The 25,898-nt window shown below is 45.4% G+C and overlaps 1 protein-coding gene across 1 annotated transcript in view; it reads left to right on the top strand.

Moving 5' to 3' along the window:
* p2rx1 (purinergic receptor P2X, ligand-gated ion channel, 1) overlaps window positions 1–25,898 on the top strand; it is a 102,653-nt gene that overhangs the window by 44,123 nt on the left and 32,632 nt on the right. The window contains exons 4-10 of the mRNA XM_059971485.1: window positions 4,917–4,986; window positions 6,455–6,551; window positions 7,416–7,496; window positions 7,604–7,745; window positions 12,931–13,067; window positions 19,577–19,667; window positions 22,575–22,640. Of these exons, the coding sequence (XP_059827468.1) occupies window positions 4,917–4,986; window positions 6,455–6,551; window positions 7,416–7,496; window positions 7,604–7,745; window positions 12,931–13,067; window positions 19,577–19,667; window positions 22,575–22,640 (684 nt within the window). The remainder of the gene's footprint in view (window positions 1–4,916; window positions 4,987–6,454; window positions 6,552–7,415; window positions 7,497–7,603; window positions 7,746–12,930; window positions 13,068–19,576; window positions 19,668–22,574; window positions 22,641–25,898) is intronic.

Below are 25,898 nucleotides of genomic sequence, written 5' to 3'. Positions count from 1 at the left end.
AACAATTACAGCATGGAAACAGGCCATCTCGACCCTTCTAGTCCGTGCCAACACTTACTCTCACCTAGTCCCATTGGCTCGCATTCAGTCCATAACCCTCCATTCCTTTCCTGTCCAATTTTACTTTAAATGGCAATTTCTTTTACAAAAGTTTACCCTAGTTCTTCATAAATTTGTAAAAACAATTTCACTGTCTTCATCCACACAATCCATGGTATCCGATAGAATCCAAGCGGACTTTTCCATGAGTCTTCATCCACGGCCACTCTAATCTTCATCTGTCTGGGTGAATACACAATTAGCTAATAATACATTTGATTATACAACATGTAACCTTCAGCAAAGCCTACAGCCATAATAAGCCCACTCAGCAAACACCAATCATTTTCCAATACCTGGAAAGAAACATCGAGAACATTTTCTGTACGTATCTAATCATCTGATACTCCCTCTCAATTCAACTCCCACTTTATTCCCAAAGACCTGGCTATGAAAACAGCCTCCCATCTCCTTCTCACTCCCATTCTCTCTTCCTTGGCTTCTGCAATTGCTTTTGTTAACCCTCCCTTCTTGGTGTTGAATGTGAAGTAAACTGCCCTTAACCTCCAGGTGCAAGCAGTCCAACTCACTGAGTGGGCAACTGCTCCTTCATCCTCATCATCACCATCCCTATCTAGCAATCCCACTGTCTTATGGACCTCAGCTACCAGACCACATTTACTTCCTCCAAGTTCAATCCAACTTATTAGCAGTGTGAATTCGATAGACCAATAGCTTGGCTTTATCTACAATATCATATGGCCCTATAATTCTCAGAGATGTACAACGGCCTGGCTAACATACTAAAATCATAACCTTCTGTCCAATTTCCAAAACCCTAGGTATTCGCACATCAAAATACGAGGGGTGATTGATAAGTTTGTGGCCTAAGATAGAAGGAGATGAGTTATACAGCTCTCTTTACACACACATGCAGGTCAACTCTTTGAGTGATTATGCAGAAAGTTTGAAGTTAATAACTCATCTCCTTCTACCTCAGGCCACAATCTTATCAATCACCCCTAGTGAGTTATTAACTGATAGGCTGTGACATAATGGGCTTCCTTAATGGTGTTAATTAATTTCTGCTTCCCTTTTGCAAAGTGCAAAAGCACACATTTGCCCAGATTAGCTCCATCTGACTTTTCTCCATTCAAATTTCCAAATGAGGCAATTGCCTCACTTTCTATAACTTCAACAAGTTTATGTTATCCACAAAGATAGCAAAATTTACATTTTTCATCAAAATCAGTAAATAATTTGCATGAATCAAAGTTCCCAGAACTAAACAGCATTGTGGAACAGCGGTTTAAAGGAGAGGTTGGGATCGTTCCCATCATTTTCATGTATTGATATATTCAGAGGTTGACCCTCAGTTTGGGTCTGGTTCACTGCAGCAATTTCAGCTGACTCTCTATGAACCGATCGGATTGCCCTACAGCCCAAAAAAGACTGAAGGATAAAGTCGTCGTAAACAGATTTTACAACCATGTCAATGACAAGATGTTAAACACATATCACACACAAACAGTTGTATTTTATGAAACCATCGCCATTCTCCTACAACAGACTTTGCATTCTAGTTCTGAACAGGGAAATCTTTACCTGTCTGGTAATTCCAGGAGAAAACCAGGCAGCAGCATCAACCTCTGGGAATGATGCAAAACCCTTGGCCATATCATGGAAAGAGACTGGGAAGCATCCTTAGCAAAACTCAGTTTGCTGGGTAGGGCAGCATCTGAAGAGGGAGCGGTACCGTCAACAATTTTGGTTGAAACCCTGCATCAGGACTGAGGGAGAATGAAGAGGGAAGATGGAAGCAGGAGGTAGTTAGTGGACTGAGGAGGGGGTGAAGGATGATGGGCAGATGGAGCCAGGTAGGAGAGGGGTGGAGATGGAAACCCAATCCTTCCCCCAACCTACTGATGCTGCTCAACCCTGAGTTCCTCCAGCAGATTCCAGCATCTGCAGTTTACTGTCCCTCTATGAAACATCTCTCCCCACTGTGACCCCCCCAACAGAAATGCATCTCCTCTTATGACCGCTGCATGGTTTCAAAGGTACATTTACTGTTAGAGAAATGTATACAAGATACATCCTGAAGCATCCACAAAAACAGAGGAGTTTGAATGAATGACAGTTAAATGTCAGAACCCAAAGTCCCCCCAGCTTCCCCAATTAGCAAAAAATAAGCATCAGCAACCCCCCCCCCCCAGCATAGCATCAGTGAAGACACAGGCTTGCAGTACCCCAAAGTCTACTCGTTCACCCAGTAATTTAACATATCGCAGGCTTTTTCTCTAGTAATGGAAAAAGAGGTGACTTTGTTTCACTGCGAGAGGGGAGACATAACAAACAACTTGCTGATTTATGATGTTAGAAGTCTGTTGTGTCACTTTTTCTGAGCTCTATGCCCAAAAATCTCGGGTCTCCGGGCACACAGCCAGAGATCTTTTGTCTGCCACGACACACCAATTTCCTGATGTGACTCCGACCTTTAGTCTGCCCGTCTCTAGAGCCACAAGATCCCGGAACTCCGAAAGTGAGCTGATCTCTTAGGCCGCATCCTTGGCTAATCGAATAACGGCCAGTCGTGAAACCCTGAGAGCGGGTCCAATTCACGTAAAGAACCGAAGTCAGCATGTAACTCCAGGTCAGGGTCTTCAAAGGAACCCTGAAAGGGGAAAATAGAGATAATAAAGATGGAAATAGAACCGTTTCCGAGGAAGGATGCAAAGGAGTCGCCAATAGGCACCATTGTCTCCTCCTGAGCTCCCCCTCCTTACTGGAGGGTTCTTAGCAGAGTCAGTGTAGACTGGGCCAGATAAGGTACCATCGCCATTACCTCAGCTCTCCCCGTAGGGCTGTTTCATGTGCAACAGTCTCCTTGCTGGACTGGAGGAACCACCTCAACCACATCTCCTCACTCTGAGATGAAGATGCCCCCATCCAAGGCATCAGACTGCAATACATAGATGACGCTTGTGTTTGTGCACAGCTACAGGCTAAGCTCTAAGTCACCATCGACTCATTCACAGGGGTACACAGACTTCACACTCAACGTTGTGAAGCAAAGTTTCTATACCACTGTTCCCATCACACTCATCTTGTTTGAAGATAAACATCGAAGACAAGACTATGGAAATAGTGTGAAAATTTCCCCACATCTCTGGAACCACCATTTGGTGAACACAATCATTTGAGATTAAATTTACCAACACCTGCAAAGCAGCGGCATTGCCTTGGACCAGCTGAGGGAAGGAATCAGAACCGTTATTTAATTATCTCTGACATATGTTGTGAGATTTGTTCTTTTACAGCAGTACGGTGCAATATTTAAAATATCTGTAAGTTACAATAAGAGACATATTAAAAATGTAAATAGAGCAAAAGAGCGAGGCACCATTCGTGGGTCTCTGGACTATATGAGGGAAGGAGCTGTAAGTGTTGTTTTCAGGCTCCTGTCCCTGGCCCTGGCCCTGATGGTAGTGATGAGAAGAGGGCACGCCCCAGATAGTGAGAGTCCTTCAAGATGAATGCTGCCTTCTTGACAGACGGCCTTTCGAAGCAGAGTCAGGCCCGGCGCAGAGTAGATGGGCTAGTGAAGAGCAGTAATCCCTGCCCACCCCCACACTGAGGAGACCTGGAGTACCTACCTCAGGCACTTCAAAACTCTTCTGTAAAATCCCCTACGTCCATTGGCAGCATCAGTGAAGGCAGTCTGTCCCAGGCAATGTCACAATGATGGGGCTAAGTGCTCTCCCATTCCCTGACGCTAGGCTCTAACCCAGTCTCTGTCAGTGGAGACTATCAGGAAGTCAGAAATAAAGATGTAAGGAGGTTCACAGAGCATTCTTGAAGAGGTTCCATGCCCTCTGTGACTCTGGGAATCCACGGCTTGTGACTGCTCAGAATGGTAGAATGCTAGTGAGAAACTTGAGCAGACAAAAAACACTGTATACAACAAAATGAGTGTAACCCTTCAGTACTCCCCCGTCACTACACCTGCAGGCTCCACGTTACCTGTACACAGTAAATGAGTGTAACCCTTCAGTACTCCCCCGTCACTACACCTGCAGGCTCCACGTTACCTGTACACAGTAAATGAGTGTAACCCTTCAGTACTCCCCCGTCACCACACCTGCAGGCTCCACGTTACCTTTGAAGTGGAGTGGAAACAAGTCAGAATCTGAGGATGGGGGTAGAGTGGTTCCCAGGTGGGTGTTGTTGTTGAGATGGGCACCATTGGAGCGTAACAGTTAGTGTGACACTTCATAGCTCGGCTTTCAGAGTTCAATTCCAGCACCGTTTTGTACGGGGTCTCTGTACGACCTGCCCCTGGAATTTGTAGACTTTCTCCAGATATTCTAGTTTCTTTCCACAGTCCAAAAATGTACTGAATAAGTTAATTGATGATTGTAAATTATCCTGTGACTAGGTTAGGGTTAATCAGGGTTGTAGAGTTGCTGGGAGGGGGGATGGTTTACTCTGCGATGTATCACTAAATAAATATGGCAATGCTGTTTGATTACAAAGGTAGACTCTCTGTTAGAGACATGGAGCTGCAGACGGTGGAATCTGGAGCTGCACATTGACAGGATGCTAGAGGAACTCAGTGGGTCAGGCAACATTTTTGGAGTGCAATGGACAGATGAAAGTCAAGACCTTTCACCTGGACTCTTGTTGTCAGAGGTGGTCATGTCCCGAGCCTTCTATGGGACAATGATTCAGTACGGGGGAGGTACCACATTCACCAGCCTCAGTCACAGAGCTGGTCTTTGATCTGGGGGATGGACGGTGTGTAGACAGACAGATCAAAACAGTATTGTTTGTTTCTTTGTAGAAACCCATTTCCTGTTATGTTGCTTTTTACGCAGCACTACACATCTGGAGAGTGTGAATCAGACAGTGACTGTCCTACTGGGAGCTTTAGCCGCTATGGTCAAGGTAAGGCATGAAGGTAAATCTGGGATGTTCTACTTCCACCAGTTACAGGACAGAAGGTTCAAGCAAGGACAATTATTCTAATTCCCTGCAAATTCCACAGGCAGGAGCACGGGATGTTGGATCTTGTGGTGGCGGGGGTGGGGGGGAGGGGTAGCAGCTCTTCCTGCTTTCCAACCACAGCTTCCCATCCTTTACTGCATGTCCACTTCCAGATCAACCACAGCTTCCCATCCTTTACTGTATGTCCACTTCCAGATCAACCACAGCTTCCCATCCTTTACTGCATGCCCACTTCCAGATCAACCACAGCTTCCCATCCTTTACTGCATGTCCACATCCAGATCAACCACAGCTTCCCATCCTTTACTGTATGCCCACTTCCAGATCAACCACAGCTTCCCATCCTTTACTGCATGCCCACTTCCAGATCAACCACAGCTTCCCATCCTTTACTGTATGCCCACTTCCAGATCAACCACAGCTTCCCATCCTTTACTGCATGCCCACATCCAGATCAACCACAGCTTCCCATCCTTTACTGCATGTCCACATCCAGATCAACCACAGCTTCCCATCCTTTACTGTATGCCCACTTCCAGATCAACCACAGCTTCCCATCCTTTACTGCATGTCCACTTCCAGATCAACCACAGCTTCCCATCCTTTACTGCATGTCCACATCCAGATCAACCACAGCTTCCCATCCTTTACTGTATGCCCACTTCCAGATCAACCACAGCTTCCCATCCTTTACTGTATGCCCACTTCCAGATCAACCACAGCTTCCCATCCTTTACTGCATGTCCACATCCAGATCAACCACAGCTTCCCATCCTTTACTGTATGCCCACTTCCAGATCAACCACAGCTTCCCATCCTTTACTGTATGCCCACATCCAGATCAACCACAGCTTCCCATCCTTTACTGTATGCCCACTTCCAGATCAACCACAGCTTCCCATCCTTTACTGCATGTCCACTTCCAGATCAACCACAGCTTCCCATCCTTTACTGCATGTCCACATCCAGATCAACCACAGCTTCCCATCCTTTACTGTATGCCCACTTCCAGATCAACCACAGCTTCCCATCCTTTACTGCATGCCCACATCCAGATCAACCACAGCTTCCCATCCTTTACTGCATGCCCACATCCAGATCAACCACAGCTTCCCATCCTTTACTGCATGCCCACATCCAGATCAACCACAGCTTCCCATCCTTTACTGCATGTCCACATCCAGATCAACCACAGCTTCCCATCCTTTACTGCATGCCCACATCCAGATCAACCACAGCTTCCCATCCTTTACTGCATGTCCACATCCAGATCAACCACAGCTTCCCATCCTTTACTGCATGCCCACTTCCAGATCAAACAGCTTCCCTAATGCCCCTGGTAACACATACATCACACTTTTTCCTTTCTAAAAGGCAACTGCTAATTACTGATTTCTCTTCTCATCAGGTATAATGAATGGGAAATGTCTAAACAACTCCGAAGGTGTGAAAGCGTGTGAAGTCTTTGGCTGGTGTCCAGCTGAAAACGACAGCCATCTTCCAAAGTAACGGTCCCATCTGATTCCAAACCTAGCAACTCTTGTGTGACATGAGTCTAAGCTATTTTCCCTCAAAACTTCTCCTGATACCACTTAACATCCTTACTAATCAAGAACCCACTTTAAATATATCCAATGACTTAGCCTCCACATTCATCTGTGCAATGATTTCCACAGATTCACCAGCCTCCGGCTAAAGAAATTCCTCCTCATCTGTTCTAAAGGAATGTCCCTCTATTCTGAGACTGTGCCCTTTGAACCCCACTGTAGGAAACATCCTCTCTGCACCCATTCTATCTAAGGTTTTCAATATTCAATGAGGTCCACCCCCCCCCCCACCTTTCCTTGTCCCCAGGGAAAGAGAATCAAAGACATGGATTTAACAGGTCATGGATTTAACAGGAAAGGTTTAAAGGTTTAAAAAAGACCCAAGGGGCAACTTTTTCATACAGAGGGTGGTGAGCTGCCTGAGAGTGCAATAATGACACTTAGATTAGAGTAAGGACAGGAGAGATTTAGAGGGATATGGGCCAATGTGGCTTTAGACAGTACAATAACGATTAGAGTAAGGACAGGAGAGATTTAGAGGGATATGGGCCAATGTTGCAAATTTAGGATTGCACCCTGGCCTTCATGGGTGTTTCTGTGCTGAATAACTTTGTCTCTCAGACCTCCTGTACTAAACCCACATCCCACCGATCATCAAATTTCTCTCCTGTGGGCAAGCCTCCACAATCCTGCTGGTAAGAGAATTCCAGGATTCCCATCCTTAGGTTGAGGGAATTTCTGCTCCCCTCTGGCAGCACCACACCACAGCCCAGACCGTTGCCCCATTTCTCCCCAATGATGAATTCCTGCTTCTTTCTGCAGCCCACCCTTGCTGATGGCTGCGGAAAACTTCACCATCTTTATCAAGAACTCCATCACCTTCACAGCCTTTGGTGTTTCCAGGTACGATTTATAACTCTGAGATTTTCCTCCAGTTTCAGCGTGGTTGTTGGTGGTGGGGTGGGGAGAGAATGGGTAGTTTTTGTTCTACCAAGATGTCTGTTTTACAGGCGAAATATAGTGGAATCAATCACCAAAGCATATCTGCGGAACTGCACCTACCACAAGGTCCACCACCCGCTTTGTCCCGTATTTCGTTTGGGATACATCGCTGAAGAGATCAATGAGAACTTCTCTGCTCTGGCCTACAGAGTAAGTCTGGGCTCCATCCACCAAAGGCAATGGCTGGGCAAACTTTCAGAACTTAACGTCAGGGGCTCTTAGAGAAATACAGTACAGAAATGAGGCCATAGAACACCCATTTTTATATTAATCCAATACAATTTATTCTCCCCACATCCTCATCAGCTCCTCCTTCAGTAAGATTATGGCTGAAATTTTACCGCAGTACCATTAGCCCTATATCCCAAATCACCTTGCTATCGATAATTCCATCAGAACAGAGATCAATGTTGAGAAATCACAAAACAGGCCCTTTGATGTCTGTGCTTAGTCCAAAGTAATCCCAAATGTTTACACATTATCCATGTCCTTCCATTCCTTGTCTATTTGTGTGTCAATCTAAATTAAATGTTACTGTTATATTTGCTTCTACCACCTCCCTACGACTATGTTCCAGTCTCTGTATAAAAATAAAGCTTGATAAATCTTCTTGCACTGTACCTTAGTAGGTAGTACAATGCTTTACAGTACCAGCAACCTGGGTTCAAATCACACTTCTGCCTGTAAGGAGTTTGCAGGTCCACCCAGTGACCGCATAGGTTTCCTCCGGGTGCTCCAGTTTCCTCCCACAGTCCAAAGACCTGCCAGTTAGTAGGTTAGTTGGTCATTGTAAATTGTCCTGTGATTTGGCCAGGTACGTACACAGACACATGCAGACACAGAGACACACACAGAATCATACACACATAAATAGACATACACAGGGACACAGATACACAAACAAACATGCACACAGACACACACAAATGCACCTGCATGCACGCACACACAATGTATATCAGAGAGCAAGAGAGTTTGGGAGTAAAAGTATTGTTTGAAGTATCGTGCATGAGAGTGACATCTTGCAGGGTGGGAGCCATTTGAAAACAGCAAGTCCCATCGGGAGTGAGTCTTATCTGAACCAATAAAAACAAGCAATGTGTAAGTGCAGCGCCTATTGTGGGAGCAGTCGGTGTTAGAGTGGTTAGGCTTTGGCTTTAAAAGCTTTGACGAGAACAGGTGGAGGCTAAACTGCTGAATAATTTGGAAATTTAATTTATTAATTTATTCGTTTTATTAGTTTATTATTACAACTTAATCTTATGAAATTAGAGCCAATGTAGGCAGTAAGGTAGTTAGGCAGTGGAATTATTCTCCTGAATGGTGTGGGATTGCAGGATACCTAACATCTGCAGGAAGGGCATTCAACTTCAGCTCCTGGCTGACAAGGTCAAGGAAGTGGAGCTGGAGTTGGATGAATTCAGGACCAGCTGGGAGATGAAAACCATACAGATGAGATCTATAGAGGTGGTCACACGGAGTGTAGGTTTCAGATAAGGGATGGTGACCATCAGAAGTAAGTGGAGGAAGCAGTTAGTGCAGGGTTCCTGTGGCCATTTCTCTCACAAGTATACCCCTTTGGATACTGCTGGCACAGTGACCTCTCATGGCACAGAGGTAGCTACCAGGCCAGTGACACAGTGGCCAACTTTGAAGCTCAGTGGGGAAGGATAAAATCAGGTGGAGTGATAGTGGAAGGAGACTCGATAGTTAGGGGGTTGGACAGGAGATTCTATCTCTGCGAGAGAGACACCAGGATGGTGTGTTCCATCCCAGGTGATTGATCCAAGATGTCTCAAAGCAGCTGCAGAAGATTCTTAAGAGGAAGGGTGAGCAGCTAGAGATCGTGTTGCACATTGGCACTGATAACATAGGCAGAAAGGGAGAAAGAGGTCCTGCACAGTGAGTATAGGGAGTGAGGCAAGAGGCTGAAGAGCAAAACCTGCAAGATAGTAATGTCTAGATTACTCCCACCGCCACGTATTAGTCAGGGCAGGATCAGGATAATAGCACAGATGAATGGTGCTGAGGAACTGGTGCAGGGGACAGCATTTCAAATGTCTGAATAATTAGGATCTCTTCTGGGGAAGGGTTGACCTGTTAAAAAAAAGGTGAATTACACTCGAACCTGAGGGGGACCAATATCCTTGCGGACAGGTTTGCTAGAGCTGCTGGAGATGGGAACTGGAGTGAGAAGGCTGAAGATGGAATAGTTGGTATACAAGTAGATGCGATGTGTATTGAGACTGTGAGGAAGGGCAGGCAGATGACAGGACAAATTGCAGTCAGTGGGACAAGATGAAGTGAAACGAGGCAAAATAAAAACGGGTGATGAATATAGGATTGATGGAGTTATATTTGAATGCACATTGTATACAGAATAAGGTAGATGATCTTGTAGAGCAGTTAGAAGATTGGCAGGCATGACATTGTGGGCATATGAGTCATGCCTGAAAGAAGATTATAGTTGGGAACTTAACATCAAGGACATTGAAAGGACAGGCAGGTAGGCAAAGTGGGTGATGTGGCTCTGTTGGTAAAAGATGAAATCAAATCTGTTTTCGAATGTTTTTATGCCATAGACTCCTACCATTAACTGAGGGGTCTGTGGACTCCAGGTTGGAAACCCCGCCTTAGAAAGAGGTCTTATAAGATCAGAAGATGTAGGAACCTTGTGGGCAGAGTTAAGAAACTACAAAGGCAAAATGAGCCTGATTGGAATTATATACAAGACACTGACCAGTAGCCAGGATGAGAGAAATAAATTACATGAAATAGAGAATATAAAAAGGGCAATGTTATGAGATCATGGAGCATTTCAATATGCAGGTAGATTTGGAAAATCAGGTTGGTATTGAATCCCAAAAGAGGGAATTGTAGAATGCCTACGAGAAGGCTTTCTAGAGCAGTTTGTGGTTGAACCCACTGAGGGAAAGGCAGCTCTGAATTGGGTATTATGTAATGAACCAGATTTGATTTGGGAGCTTAAGGTAAAGGAACATTTAAGGGTCAGTGATGATATAATAGAATTCACCCTGCAATTTGAGATGGAGAAAAAGTCAGATGTAACAGTCTTACAGTAGATTAAGGGAATTACAGAAACATGAAGAGGCTGGCCAAAGTTGATTGGAAGGGGACTAACAAGGGTGATGGCAGAACAGCAATACCTGAAGTTCCCGAGGGGGTAATTTGGAAAGCGCAGGATAGATCAGGGAAGTCAAACTCAGCATAAAAGGAAGAGAGAGGACATAATATCTAAAAAGTGAGAAGTTAGAGGATTGGGAAACTTTTAAAAACCAAGAAAAGTAAACTGAAAAAGCCATAAAGAAAGAAAAGATGACATTTGAAGTTAAGCTAGCCAACATTATAAAAGACAACACCAAAGGTTTTTTCAGATATATAGAGTAAAAGAAAGGTGAGAGTGAATATCACAATGCTGGAAAAATATGCTGGGGAGTTTGTAATGAGGGACAAAAGAATGTGGATGAATGCATTAAGCATTTTGTGTCAGTCTTCACCGTGGAAGACATTAGCAGTAAGCCAGAATTTCAAGAGGATCCAGATACAGAAATGAATGTACTTGCAATTACTAAGGAGAAGGTGCTTGGGAAAATGAAAGGTCTGAAGGTAGATAAGTCACCTGGACCAGATGGACTACAGCCCAGGATACAGAAGGAGGTAGATGAAGAGATTGCCGAGGCATGAGCAATGATCTTTCAAGAATAACTAGATTCAGGAATGGTCTGGAGAACTGGAAAATTGCTAATTGCACTTCATTTTTTAAGGATAGAGAAAGGGAATTGTAAGCAAATTAGCCTGACTTAAGTAATTGGGAAGATGTTATTTATTAAGGATGTGGTTTGTGGGTGCATGGAGGCACATGATAAAATAGACTAAAGTCAGCATATTGGAAAATCTTGTCTGAAAAATCTGCTGGAATTTTTTGAAGAAGTAACAGGCAGGATAGACAAAGGAGTCAGTGGATATTGTTTACTTGGATTGGCTTTTGACAAGGTGCTTTACATGTGGCTGCTTAACAAGTTAAGAGCCCATGGTATTACAGGAACAATATTAGCATGGATAGAATATTGGCTGGCTTGTAGGAGAGGTGGGAATAAAGGGTGCTGGTGACTAGTGGTGTTCCACAAGGGTCTGTATTGGGACTGTCAATGACTTGAATGGTGGAACTGATGGCTTCGCAGTCACATTTGTGGATAATATGAAGATAGGTGGAGGGACAGGTAGTAATGAGTAAGCAGGGAATCTGCAGGACTTAGATTGGGAGAATGGGCAAAGATGGAATATAGTGCAGGGAAGTGTATGGTCATGAACTTTAGTAAAGGGAATAAAAGGGTAGACTATTTTCTAAATGGGGAGAAAATTCAAAGATCAGAGGTACAAAGGGACTTGGGTGTCCTTGTGCAGGATTCCCTAAAGGTTAGCTTGCAGGTTGAGCTGGTGGTGAGGAAAGCAAATGCAATGTTAGATTCATTTCAGAAGGACTAGAATATAAAAGCAACATTGCAGAGGCTTTTCAGGGCATTGGTCAGACCACACTTGGAGTATTCTGAGCAGTTTTGATGCCCCTTATCTAAGAAAAGATGTGCTGGCATTGGAGAGGATTGAGGTAGTTCTCAAGAATAATTCCAGGATTAAAAGATTTAACATATGAGGAGCATTTGATTGCTCTGGGCTGCAGTTTAGAATGAGGGGCGATCTCATTGAAACCTATCGATCGTTGAAAGGCCCACAGTGGATGTTGGCAGGATGTTTCCTATAGTGGAGGAGTCTAGGACCAGAGGCCACTTCCTCAGAATAGAGGGACGTCCATTTAGAATAGAGATGAGGAGGAATTTCTTTAGCCAGAGGGGTGGTGAATCTGTGGAATTCATTGTCATGGATAGCTGTGGAGGCCAAGTCATTGAGTATATTGGAAGTGGTTCTTGATTAGCCAGGGTGTGAAATGTTACAGGGAGGAGGCAGAAGAATGGGTTTGAGAGGGACAATAATCAGTAATGATGGAATGGCAGAACAGTCCTGATGGGTCAAATGGCCTAATTCTACGCATTTCTAGCATAAGGCCTGATTTTGCCATCAGTGCAGTTACTAGGTGACATGAACTGACCCCATTTTCATCAGCCGGATGTCAACACAATGAGATAAAGGCAAGTTTCACACAGGATTGACAGTCACTCCTGCCACCAGTCCTCGATCCCATTCAACGTGCCACGTACCAACCGCAACCTTGCTTGAGGATAAAAGTGCAGTCAAAAGTGGGGTACGTTCAGTAAGAGCCTTGCTTCTGACAGGATGCTCATATTTTTCCTCATTGAAGGGAGCTATCATTGGTATTGTGATACACTGGGACTGTGACCTTGACTGGCCTGTGACTCAATGTAAACCAACCTACAGCTTCCACCAGCTTTACCGCAGCCTAACCAAGGACCAGGTGTCAGTGGGCTTCAACTTCAGGTGAGTAAGGTGATGCCAGAGTCTGGGGTGTCATCCATAATTCATATCCCAGTCATCTTACACCTGGAACAAGTGCAGAGGACGTTCCCATTAGCACAGAGCAAGCGAATGGGATAGGTCTCGCCCAATTCAACTCTTTGATAGCAATGCAGATCCCGAGTTCTCTGGTCCCAGCTGTTGCTGGAAAATGCACTCAGTGGAGTGAGTGGGGTAGGTGGCCCAGTGACACAGTGCGTAGAGCCACAGCACAGAGACCTTGGTTCAATCCTGTGCTGTCTGTGTGGAATTTGCATGTTCTCCCTCTGACTGCATGGATTTCCCCCAGCTGTCCGTTTTGCTCCCGCATTTGAAAGATGCCCGGCTCGATGGGTCAATTGCTCCCAGTGTGGGTAAGGAGTGGTATCAGAGGGGAGTTGATAGGAATAGGCAGATGATAGAGCAAAGAAGCACTCAGCCTGATGGTTTGGGATGCCTCTATTTTAATACAAGGAGTATCATGAGCAAGACTGATGAATTCAGAGCATGGATCAATACGTGGAACTTTGATGTGGCCATTACAGAGACTTGGATGCCTCAGGGGGTAGGGGTGTCTGCTGAGCATGCCGGGATTTGGATGTTTCAAAAAGGACAGGGAGGGATGCGTGGCACTGCTAATCAGGGATAGTATCGCGGCTGCAGGAAAGGAGGAAGTCACGGAGGTATTGTCTACTGAGTCAGTGTGGGTGGAGGTCAGAATCAGGAAAGGGGCTCTACTGGATATTTTCTATAGACACCTCCCCATAGTAACAGGGATATCGAGGAGCAGATAGGGAGGGAAGTTCTGGAATGGTGCAATAATAATAGGGTTGTTGTGACGGGAGATTTTAAACTTTCCTAATATTGACTGCCATCTCCTTACAGCAAGGAGTTCAGATGGGGTGGAGTTTGTTAGATGTGTTCAGGAAGGTTTCCTGGCACAATATGTAGATAAGCCAACTAGAGGAGAAGCTGTACTTGATCTGGTATCGAGCAATGAACCTGGTCAGATGTCGGATCTCTGGGTGAGAGAGCATTTTGGAAATAGTGATTACAACTCCATCTCCTTTACCATAGTGATGGAGAGGGATAGGAGCAGACAATTTAAGAAAATATTTCATTAGGGTAGGGGGAAATATGATGCTATTAGGCAGGAACTTGGGAACATAAACTGGGAGCAGATGTTCTCAGGTATGTGCACGGCAGAAATGTGGCAAATGTTCAGGGAAGATTTGCATGGAATTCTCACGGCTATGTTCCATTGATGGTAGGGTTAAAGAACCCTGGTGTACAAAGGATGTAGAAAATCTAGTTAAGAAAAGAAAAGCTTACGAAAGGTTCAAGAAACTAGGTACTGTTAGAGCTCTAGAAAATTACAAGGGTGCCAGGAAGGAGCTCAAGAATGAAATTAGGAGAGCTAGAAGGAGCCATGAAAAGGCCTTGGTGAGCAGGATTAAGGAAAACCCCAAGGCATTTTTTCATGTATGTGAAGAGCAAGAGGACGAGCAGTGTGAGAATAGGACCAATCAAGTGTGGTAGTGGAAACGTGTGCATGGAATCAAAGGAGCTAGCTGAGGTGATTAATCAATACTTTGTTTCAGTATTCACAAGGGAAGAAGACCTTGGCAACTGTGGGGATGACTTATAGCAAATTGAAATGCTCGAGCATATAGACATTAAGAAAGAGGTTGTGCTGGAGATTTTGAAAAGCATCAAGTTAGATAAGTCACAGGACCAGACAGGATGTACCCCAGGCTACTGTGGGTGGCAGGGGAGGAGATTTCTGAGCCTCTGGTGATGATCTTTACATCATTGATAAGGACAGGAGAAGTACCAGAGGATTGGAGGGTTGCAAACGTTGTTCCTTTGTTCAAGAAAGAGAATAGAGATAACCCAGGAAATTACAAACCAGTGAGTCTTATTTCAGTAGTAGGAAAATTGTTGAAGATCCAGAGGGGCAGGGTGTATGAGCATTTGGAGAGACATCTGATTAGGGGTAGTCAGCATGGCTTTGTCAAGGACAGGTCATGCCTTACAAGCCTGATTGAATTCTTTGAGGAAGTAACCAAACACATTGATGAAGGTAGTACAGTAGATGTAATGTATATGGATTTCAGTAAGGCACTTGATAAGGTTCCCCATGCGAATTTCATTCAGAAAGTAAGGAGGCATGGGGATCCAACGAGATCTTGCTTTGTGGAACCAGAATTGGCTTGCCCACAGAAGGCAAAGGGCGGTTGTAGATGATTTGTATTCTGCATGGAGGTCAGTGACCAGTGGTGTTCCTCAGAAATCTGACTGGGACCACTCCACTTTGTGATTTTTATAAATGACTTGGATGAGGAAGTAGAAGGGTGGGTCAGTAAGTTTGCTGATGACACAAAGGTTGGGGGTGTTGTGGTCAGTGTGGAGGGTAGTCAGAGGTTACACCAGGACATTGATAGAAAGCAGAACTGGGCTGAGAAGTGGCAGATGGAGTTCAGTACAGATAAGTGTGAATTAGTTAATTTTGGTAGGTCAAATTTGAAGACAGAATATAGTATTAATGGTAGGACTCTTGGCAGTGTGAAGGATCAGGGAGATTTTGGGGTCTGTGTCCATAGGACACTCAAAGCTGCTGTGCAGGCTAAGGCATATTGTGTGTTGGCACTCATCAACCATGGGATTGAGCTAAAGAGCTGTGAGGTAACATTACAGTTATACAAGACTTTAGTTGGACCCTGCTTGGAGTACTCTGTTCTGTTCTGGTCACAGGAAGGATGTGATACTATAGAAAGGGTGCAGAGGAGATTTACAAGGATGTTGCCTGGAGTAAAGAGCATGCCTTTTGAGAGTAGCTGGAGTGAACATGGCCTTTTCTCCTTGGAGTGATGGAGGATGAGAGATAATCTGTTAGAGGTGTATAAGATGAGATGCATTGATTGTGTGGATAACCAGAGGCTTTTTCACAGGGCTGAAATGGCTAACACGAGGGGGCATCATTTTAAGGTGCTTGGAAGTAGGTACAAAGGGGATGTTGGGGCAAGTTTTTCCACACAGAGAGTGGTGGGTGAGTGGAATGCACTGCCAGAGAAGGTGTTAGAGGCAGATACAATAGGGTATTTGAAGATGCTTAGAAAAATAGAGGGCTATGCAGTAGGGAAATCCTAGGCAGTTTCTAGAGTAGGTTACATGGTCAGCACAACATTGTGGGCCGAAGGGCCTGTAATGTGCTGTAGATTTCTATGTTCTATGAATGTTGGGAGAATAAATTGGAATGAGTGTAAATGAGTCATTGATAACAAATTGTTGCCTGAACTGCTGAGTTCCTCCCGCATTTTGTGCTGTTGCAATTGCCAACAAGGAATTGATGAACCAAAAGCCAGTGCCCACACTGCACAGCTCTGTGACTCTGCACCATTCCCATTAAAAGGGAATAGGGAGAGGTGCCGGGGTCCAGAGTAAGCAGCTGCCCAGCTGGGTTAGCTCCTAGTCTGAGACTTCCAGGAGACCTACTGCAGGTTCTGCTTTTCTTCACTGCTGTAACAGCCACACCCATAGCAGCATAGCGCGTTGTAACTCCTCCTGTGATGAAGACTACCATCGGTGGGTCTGCTGTTTGTGTCTCGCCCAGTTTCCCCTCCTCACCGTAACTCCTCCATCTTGTTGTACAGCACATCTACCTGACATCCGGGTAACACCATCTCAGGTTTGTGGAACGGCAATCTCTCTTTCTTCAACGTTTCCATAAAATGTAGAAGTCACTCTATAATTCCACGTCTCTGATTTGTGTCCCTCCAATATCCAAACAATTCCTCATGTTCCATCTGTGTCAATGGGACCGAGTTTCCATTGTCAGCTGGTCCACAAACGAGGTGCCAACCTCATCCCCCCATACTTGGCACCTCCTGGTGCAGACAGTTGGGCAGATGCCAAGTGTGGCACTGGCCTTACTGCAGAGTACCGATATCCACGTGGCCTTTCTCTGCCTGTGCTCACAAACAAACAAGACTGTGCAGGGTGAGATGGCCTTTGCAGGATTCTGATGTCAGCAGTTTGCTTCATCAGATCTGTCTCACTTCACTGCAAGCAGCAGAAAATAAATACAACAGTGAACAGGTTAAATCTCAGAGATGAGCTCATAATAAAGACGACATTCTGAGGAAATTCTTCCTATCGATGACTAGTGGTGATCTGTAGGGGCTGGTGTTGGGACCGCCTCAGTTCATTTTATAAGTGAATGATTTGGATGATGGAATTGATGGCTTTGTGGCCAAGTTTGCAGATGATACCAAGATAGTTTGAGGGGCAGGAGTGTTGAGGAAGCAGGGAGTCTGCAGAAATACCTGGGCAGATTGGGAGAACAGGCAAGAAGTGGTAGATGGAATTCAGTGTAGTGGAGTGTATGGTCATGCACATTGGCCACACCACCAATCTACGTATCACCTGTAAACTTACTAACCCATGCATCCAGGTTATTTATATCCACAGACAGCAGAGGTCTCAGCATAGATCCCCGCAGAACATCACAGAATTAGTCACAGACCTCCAGCTAGAATAAGTCCCTTCGACCACCGCCCTGGGTCTTCTCTGGGCAAGCCAGATCTGAATCCAAATATAGAACATAGAACATTCCAGCACAGGATCAGGCTCTTCAGCCCTCAATGTTGTGCTGAACCCCTCAAAATCACTAAACCCCTCAAAGACTAATCCCTCCTACCTACACAATGTCCATATCCCTCCATCTTCCTCCTATTCATGTGCCTTAAATGTCTCTTAAAAGCCGTTAATGTATTTGCCTCTACCAACATACCAGGTAGCGCAATCTAGGCATCCATCGTTCTGAGCAAATATATATACAAAAAAAAAGTTTATATATATATATAATAAATATAAATATTGTGTGTGTGTGTGCATACATATATATATAGAGAGAAAGGAGCTGGCTGTTCACTCTCTCTGCCTCTTATCTTACACCTCTGATCCCTTCTGGAGCAGCCCAACTGTGCACTGTGCTACTAGCCCCATCATCTCAGGGAGTTACCCGAGCTGGGCTGGAACCTGCAGAAAGTAAATCTGTAACATGAGACTGCAGTGTTTGTAGGTACTCGCTCTGCTATTGAACAATCCCCACAGAGATCCTTAAAGTCTACACAAAACTGGGAAACATTAACCTCATTCCTTCTATGTTTATGTTTTGGGGAACGTGTGTAGAAAGGATTGAGGAATATATTTGCTTCACAAATATGTCCATTTCAAGGACCAGTGAAAATCCGATGGGTACGGGATGAAGCAGAGTCAGGGGTAGCTGTAACACTGTCTGTGCTGTGGTGCCCATCGGGATAGACTGAAGCCCACCCCAACATACCTCAAATGTCAAGAGAATGTACCATGGTTGCTCAAGAATATCTCCCCACTTGAGTAAGGGAAGCCAGAACAATATCTGAAATTCTGTGAGCTTAGAACTGAAACCATTTCTTCAGACAAACAACATTCCACTTGTGCCTGGGCAGGTTGTGGGGCAGAGTCACTGGGCTACTTCGGGGCACTGGGGCCGAGCTGTTCACAGGCCGTCTCAGACACGGAGGAGGCTTCGAGTCTGGAGACCTCACTCCCAGCACAGCTGCCGTCGCTGTGGCAGCTTGGGAGTTGCTGGACAGTTCAGGTTTTTGGTGAGAAGGAGAGGGAGGGGAAAGGGAACTCACAAACTCCTGGAGGAAAACAGCAAGTCAGGCAGTATCTACGGTAGATGTTTTGGGGCAAGACCCTTCAACAGAACTGGAAAGGGGGCTGCAGAAGCCAGAATAGGAAGGTGGGGAGGGGAAGGATCATAAGCTGGCAAGTGACAGGTGAGACCAGGTGAGGAGAAAGGTAAGTAGGAGGGGAGGGGCAATAAAGTAAGGAGGGAGGTGATAGGAGGAAAAGGTAAAGGGCTGACGGAGAAACCTAATAGAAGAGGACAGTGGACTAATAGAAAGGGAACCAAAGGGAACAGATAGGTAGGTGAGGAGAAGCGAAGGGTGAGAAGGTAACAAATGTCAGTTCCCATTTATTCCTCTCCATGGATGCTGCCTGACTTACTGAGTTCCTTCAGCACCGTGTGTGTGTGTGTGTGTGCATCTGCAGAACCATTTGTGTTTCTGAGGTCTCTCGAGGACAGAGGAACTCTGTGGATCCTTCAGCAGTGTTCTCACTGATATCCAGCTCATCGTCATAGTCACACAGCATGGACACAGGCCATTCGGCCCACTATGTTCATACCAACCAGAGTGCACCCATTGTCTATGGATCTGTCACCATCTTCACTGAAACCAGACTTGTGCCTACTGCTGTGTCCCAGTTTCTGGGCGGTCACAGGGTTGAAATCCCCACCTACAGAACCTTCTCTCCAAAGTATGTCACTGGCAGTCAAGTACTGTAATTTGGTTCACACTGAAGTTCTGAAATATACTTTAGAGAGCTGAACTCTCTTTCATACTGGGCCTGATATTAACTCCTTGTGTTATCTACCAAAGGTATGCAAAATACTATGTGGAAAATGGTACTGAAATGAGAGATCTCTACAAGGTCTTTGGGATTCGGTTTGACATAATGGTGCATGGAAAGGTAAGGTTATTGTTTTCTGTTGTGGTCCCTACTAACTAATTGAGATTGTTTGTTGATAGATGTCAATCTGTGACAGTTTCCCATTGAGTCCACCGCCTCTCACCCTGAGATGAGAACACTGTAACATTGAAAACCAAAATGTAGATCGCATGTCACCGGTCAGGACTGGAGAGGGTAAAGGAAGTTTCCACCAACAGCATGGATGCCCCAGATGTACAGGGAAGAGAAAAGTCTATGGAGCACTGGTTACCATAGCGAGTGCAGCAGACAGACTTTGTTCTGGTTACTGATATGATGACAGGATGTAACCTAATGCCAGGTCAGGGATATCATTGAGGAGAGGCCAAACATGAAAGTCAGAGAGGTATAGCATCATACAGGTCCTACATATCCATGCTGACCACAAAGTACACACCAGTAATCCCTGTCCACCTCAGTCATTCAAGTGCTTGAGTAGGAGTTTCTTCAATATGAGAGTCTCTGCCTCCAGTAGACCCACATTCTCTGTGTGAATAATTTCTCCCTTGTATCCCTTGCATTAAACCTTTCCCTCTGATTGTAATCCATGTTTGCAGGGGGCAAAGATTCTTCCCAACAACCCGATTCTGTGCCCCTCAGTTTGTACGCCTCTATCACGTCATGCCTCTGCCCCCTTGACTTGAGGAAGAACGGCACCAGCCTCTCCTCGTGACAGAAACATGCTGGCGTCCTGGGAAGACTCCACACCCTCTGCACTGCCCTATGGAGTGGAAACCAAAACTGAACACAGTGCTCAGTTGTGGTCAACCATACATTCTATATAGTTATACCATGACCTTCCTTGTCTTCTACTTTGTCACAACTGATGAGGTCCACCACCTCTTCTCCCTGTGCTATCTCTGCTAGTGATCCTTTAATTAGTGCGCAGTTCATCAATAGTCACTGGGGACCCTACCATTCACGGTGTATTCACCTCAAAATTATCCAGATTAAATTCCAACTGCTATTGCTCTGCCTATTTTACCAACTGATCCTGTCGCCTTCAACTGTCCTCCTCACCGTTAACAGCAGTGACTTTCACGTCATCAATTTACCAATCATAGCTCCCACATTTGCATCCAGGTTGCTAATATACCTGACAAGCAGAGCAGTTCTGACAGTCGTACACCACTGGTCAATGGCTTCCAATCACAAAAGCAGCCACCTTTCTTTTGCTGAAGGGTCTCTACCCAAACGTCAACTGTACTTGCTCTCTTCCAGAGGTGCTGCCTGGCCTGCTGAGTTCCTCCAACATTTTGTGTGTTTCTCTCCTCCTTCCTCCATTGCTTTTGGATCCAATTTGCCAACTTCCCCTGGTCTTTAACCATTGGAACCAGTCTCTCATGTGGACCTTGTCATATACCTTCCTGAAGTTCATGTAGACTGCATCAAGCACTCTGCTCTCACCCATACATTGTATTAACTCTGAAAAAGTCGATCAGATTTGTTAATCAGGATCTCTCTGACCAAACCTTGCTGATCATCTTTGATTAAATCCTGTTTTTACAAGAGTAGATATATCTTGCCCTCAGAAGTTTTTCAATAACTTCTTTAGCACTGACATTAGATCCCCAGGGCAGTTATTATCTGATTTTTCCCTGCTGTCTTCCCTGAATAAAGGTTCCACATTTATTCTCCCCTCCAATCCATGTTTTTTGTGACAGACTAGGCTACATTCACCTCCAAGAGAACCACAACCTTTTCTTTCGGTTTGGAGGCTTGCATGCCTCAATGACCTGGAGAGCAGTGTTGGCTGGGGTCAGGGCTTTATGCTTTCCATCTTGGTAGGGTCACCCATGCCAAACTGGTCAAAGAGTAGAGATCGGACTAAGGGTAGTCCGCTGGTCCTCTAGGTTCAGGGGTTCAACCCTGACTGGTCAAACAAACCTGTTGTGGAAACAGCAATGAAGAATCTTTCGAGTACTGTGTACGATGGTATTCCTGAGCCTCCACCCGGGACTTGCCTGACTGACAGTAAACAGAAAGGAAGCTACCGACACGGTGAAGGAAGCCGTGAACGCTGCCAGAGAGGGAGGGTCTTTGTTGCTGCCCCAACATCAGTGGTGTAATGGGCGGAAGGCAGCGGCTGGGTTCAGAGCTCTTCGCAGTTTCTTGCAGCCTTGGCCAGAACAGTTGCCATACCAAGCTGGGGTGAATCCAGACAGGATGCATTTGTTTTCTGGTGCATCTATAAAGAGCAGCGGTAGTCAACAAAAACATGATAGATTTTCTTAGCTTTGTGAGGAATTCAGAGAACTACAGCACATAAATAGGCCCTTTGGCCCATCAACCTGCTCCTGGTCCATGTTCTATACCTACCCAAATTATTCTTAAATGTTACAATCGAACCCACATCTGTAACTTTCACTGGCAGTTCACTCCACACTCTCACCACCCTCTGAGTGAAGTGCTTCCTCATGTTCCCCCGAAACATTTCACCTTCCACCCTGAATCAATGACCAAGTTCCAATCTCACCCAACCTCAGCGGAACAAGCCAGCTTGTATGTATTCACTCTATCTGTGCACCTCATTAACTTGTATACCTCTTATCAAACCTCCCCACATTCTCCTAAACCCTAGATAATGAAGTCCTAACCTGTTCAATCATTCTGTAGAACTCAGGCAGCCTTGTTAAGGCACTGGTGTGCTTCTCTCGTCATAGCACCCAAGCGAATGAACTCTGAACAGTAATTAGAGACATTGACTCCTCACAGCTTGAAACTCTCAACCATCTCTGGGGCTGAAAGTTAACCACCCTGGGGTGTCGAAGGTTTTGTTCATTAACCCTGATTTCCATACAATAATCAATCTTTAGCTATGCCTGGAATTTATGAGTAAACATTTGGACAAGGGCCTATTGACTTCTTGATATCATTCTGTTTCGCCAGGCTGGTAAATTTAACATCATACCCACCATGACAACTGTCGGCTCTGGGATTGGTGTGTTTGGCGTGGTAAGTGAAAGAACCTTCATACGAGGCCAGGCTCCAGAGGGAATGGCCTAGATGTAGCATGGTCACTCCCAGAGATCGGTCAGGCTTTGGGAGGGCAGCATCTTCACACGGGGCAGGAAATCGAGCAGAGTAGCTAACCACAGTCAAAGGGGCTGAATGGCTTTCATGAGTTCTCTCAGCTCAAAGGGAAATTGTGGTCAGGAGAGGGAGGTGGGCCTGGTGAGTCCTAGATAGAGACAACACAGAGAGTGGGACAGCAGTTACTTCAGAGGCTGTGCCCTCTAGTCCTAGACTCACCCTACCTTTCTACAATTACTCTAGGATGGAATGCACTCCACTGCCTGGATGTGTACATCTCAAGAACTCACACCCGGTTTGAGCTCATCAAGGGCAAAACAGCATACTTGATTTCCTATCCGCTCAACCATGCAAAAGATTCATTCCCTCCATCACAGTAAATGTGAGGAGGACAACCTACATGATACCCTGCAATTCCTCACCACGACTACTCCAACAGTACCTCCCAAACCTACACTCTACCAGCAAGGACAAGGCAGCAGGCGACTGGGAACAGAATCACACTTCAGTCACACACCGTACTGATTCAGAAATACATCGGCAGTCAATTTTTAACAGGTAGAAATCCTAGAACTCCATCCCCATCAGCACTCTGGAATCCATATCACCAGATAGAAATCCCAGAACTCCATCCTCATCAGCACTCTGGAATCCACATCACCAGGTAGAAATCCTAGAACTCCATCCCCATCAGCACTCTGGAATCCATATCACCAGATAGAAATCCTAGAACTCAATCCCCATCAGCACTCTGGAATCCACAAAACCAGTTAGAAATCCTAGACCTCCATCCCCATCAGCACTCTGGAATCCACATCAACAGGTAGAAATCCCAGAAATCCAACCCCATCAACACTCTGGAATCCACATCACCAGGTAGAAATCTTAGAACTCCAACCCCATCAGTACTCTGGAATCCACATCACCAGGTAGAAATCCCAGAACTCCAACCCCATCAGCACTCTGGAATCCACATCACCAGGTAGAAATCTTAGAACTCCATCCACATCAACACACTGGAATCCACATCACCAGGTAGAAATTCTACAAATCCATCCCCATCAGCACTCTGAAATCAACAGCACCAGGTAGAAATTCTAGAACACAATCCACATCAGTGCTCTGGAATCCGCATCAAACGGCAGAAATCCCAGAACTCCAACCCCATCAGCAATCTGGAATCCACATCACCAGGTAGAAATCTTAGAACTCCATCCATATCAGCACACTGGAATCCACAACACCAGGTAGAAATCCAAGAACTCCATCCCCATCAGCACTCTGGAATCCATATCACCAGATAGAAATCCTAGAACTCAATCCCCATCAGCACTCTGGTATCCACAAAACCAGTTAGAAATCCTAGACCTCCATCCCCATCAGCACTCTGGAATCCACATCAACAGGTAGAAATCCCAGAAATCCAACCCCATCAACACTCTGGAATCCATATCACCAGGTAGAAATCCTAGAACTCCATCCCCATCAGCAATCTGGAATCCACTTCACCAGGTAGACATCCTAGAACTCCATCCACATCAGCAATCTGGAAACAATATCACCAGAGAGAAATCCGAGAACTCCATCCACATCAGCAATCTGGAATCCATATCACCAGGTAGAAATCCTAGAACTCCATCCAAATCAGCTCTCTGGAATCCACTTCACCAGGTAGAAATCCTAGCACTCCATCCACATCAGCACTCTGGAATCCACAACACCGGCTAGAAGTCCTAGAACTCCATCCACATCAGCACTCTGGATTCCACATCAACAGGTAGAAATCCAAGAAGTGCATCCGCATCAGCACTCTGAATCGACAGCACCAGGTAGAAATCCTAGAACTCCATCCACATCAGCAATCTGGAATCCATATCACCAGGAAGAAATCCTAGAACTCCATCCAAATCAGCACTCTGGAATCGACTTCACCAGGTAGAAATCCTACAACTCCATCCACAACAGCACTCTGGAATCTACATCACCAGAGAGAAATCCTAGAACTCCATCCCCATTTGCACTCTGGAATCGAGAACACCAGGTAGAAATCCTAGAACTCCATCCCTATCAGCACTCTGGAATCCACTTTCCAGGTAGAAATCCTAGTACTCCATCCCCATCAGCACTCTGGAATCCACTTCACCAGGTAGAATCCCTAGAACTCCATCCACATGAGCAATCTGGAATCCATATCACCAGAGAGAAATCCTAGAACTCCATCCTCATCAGCAATCTGGAATACATATCACCAGGTAGAAATACTAGACCTCCATCCACATCAGCACTCTGGAATCCAGAACACCAGGTAGAAATCCTACAACTCCATCCCTATCAGCACTCTGGAATCCACTTCTCCAGGTAGAAATCCTAGAACTCCATCGCCATCAGCACTCTGGAATCAACATCAATAGAGAGAAATCCAGGAACTCTATCCCCATCAGCACTCCGGAATCCACATCACCACAGAGAAATCCTAGAACTCCATCCCCGTCAGTACTCTGGCATCCACTTCACCAGGTGGAAATCCTAGAACTCCATCCCCATCAGCAATCTGGAATCCATATCACCAGAGAGAAATCCTAGAACTCCATCCACATCAGCAATCTGGAATCCATATCACCAGGTAGAAATCAGAGAACTCCATCCACATCAGCAATCTGGAATACATATCACCAGGTAGAAATACTAGACCTCCATCCACATCAGCACTCTGGAATCCAGAACACCAGGTAGAAATCCTACAACTCCATCCCTATCAGCACTCTGGAATCCACTTCTCCAGGTAGAAATCCTAGAACTCCATCCCCATCAGCAATATGTAATCCACAACACCAGGTAGAAATCCTAGAACTCCGTCCCCATCAGCAATCTGGAATCCACAACACCAGGTACAAATCCAAGACCTCCATCCCCATCAGCTATCTGGAATCAACATCAGCAGGTAGAAATCCTAGAACTCCATCCACATCAGCACTCTGGAATCCTCATCACCAGGTAGAAATCCAAGAACTCCATCCCCATCAGCTCTCTGGAATCCACAACACCAGGTTGAAATCCTAGAACTCCATCCCTATCAGCAATCTGTAATCCACATCAGCAGGTAGAAATCTTAGAAATCCATCCGCATAAGCACTCTGGAATTGACAGCACCAGGTCGAAATCCTAGAACTCCATCCACAT

Source organism: Hypanus sabinus, chromosome 6 (genome assembly GCF_030144855.1).
Source record: "Hypanus sabinus isolate sHypSab1 chromosome 6, sHypSab1.hap1, whole genome shotgun sequence".
Classification (NCBI taxonomy): domain Eukaryota; kingdom Metazoa; phylum Chordata; class Chondrichthyes; order Myliobatiformes; family Dasyatidae; genus Hypanus; species Hypanus sabinus.
The sequence above is the reverse complement of the archived record's forward strand: the minus strand, read 5'-3'. Positions and strand labels throughout refer to the sequence as shown.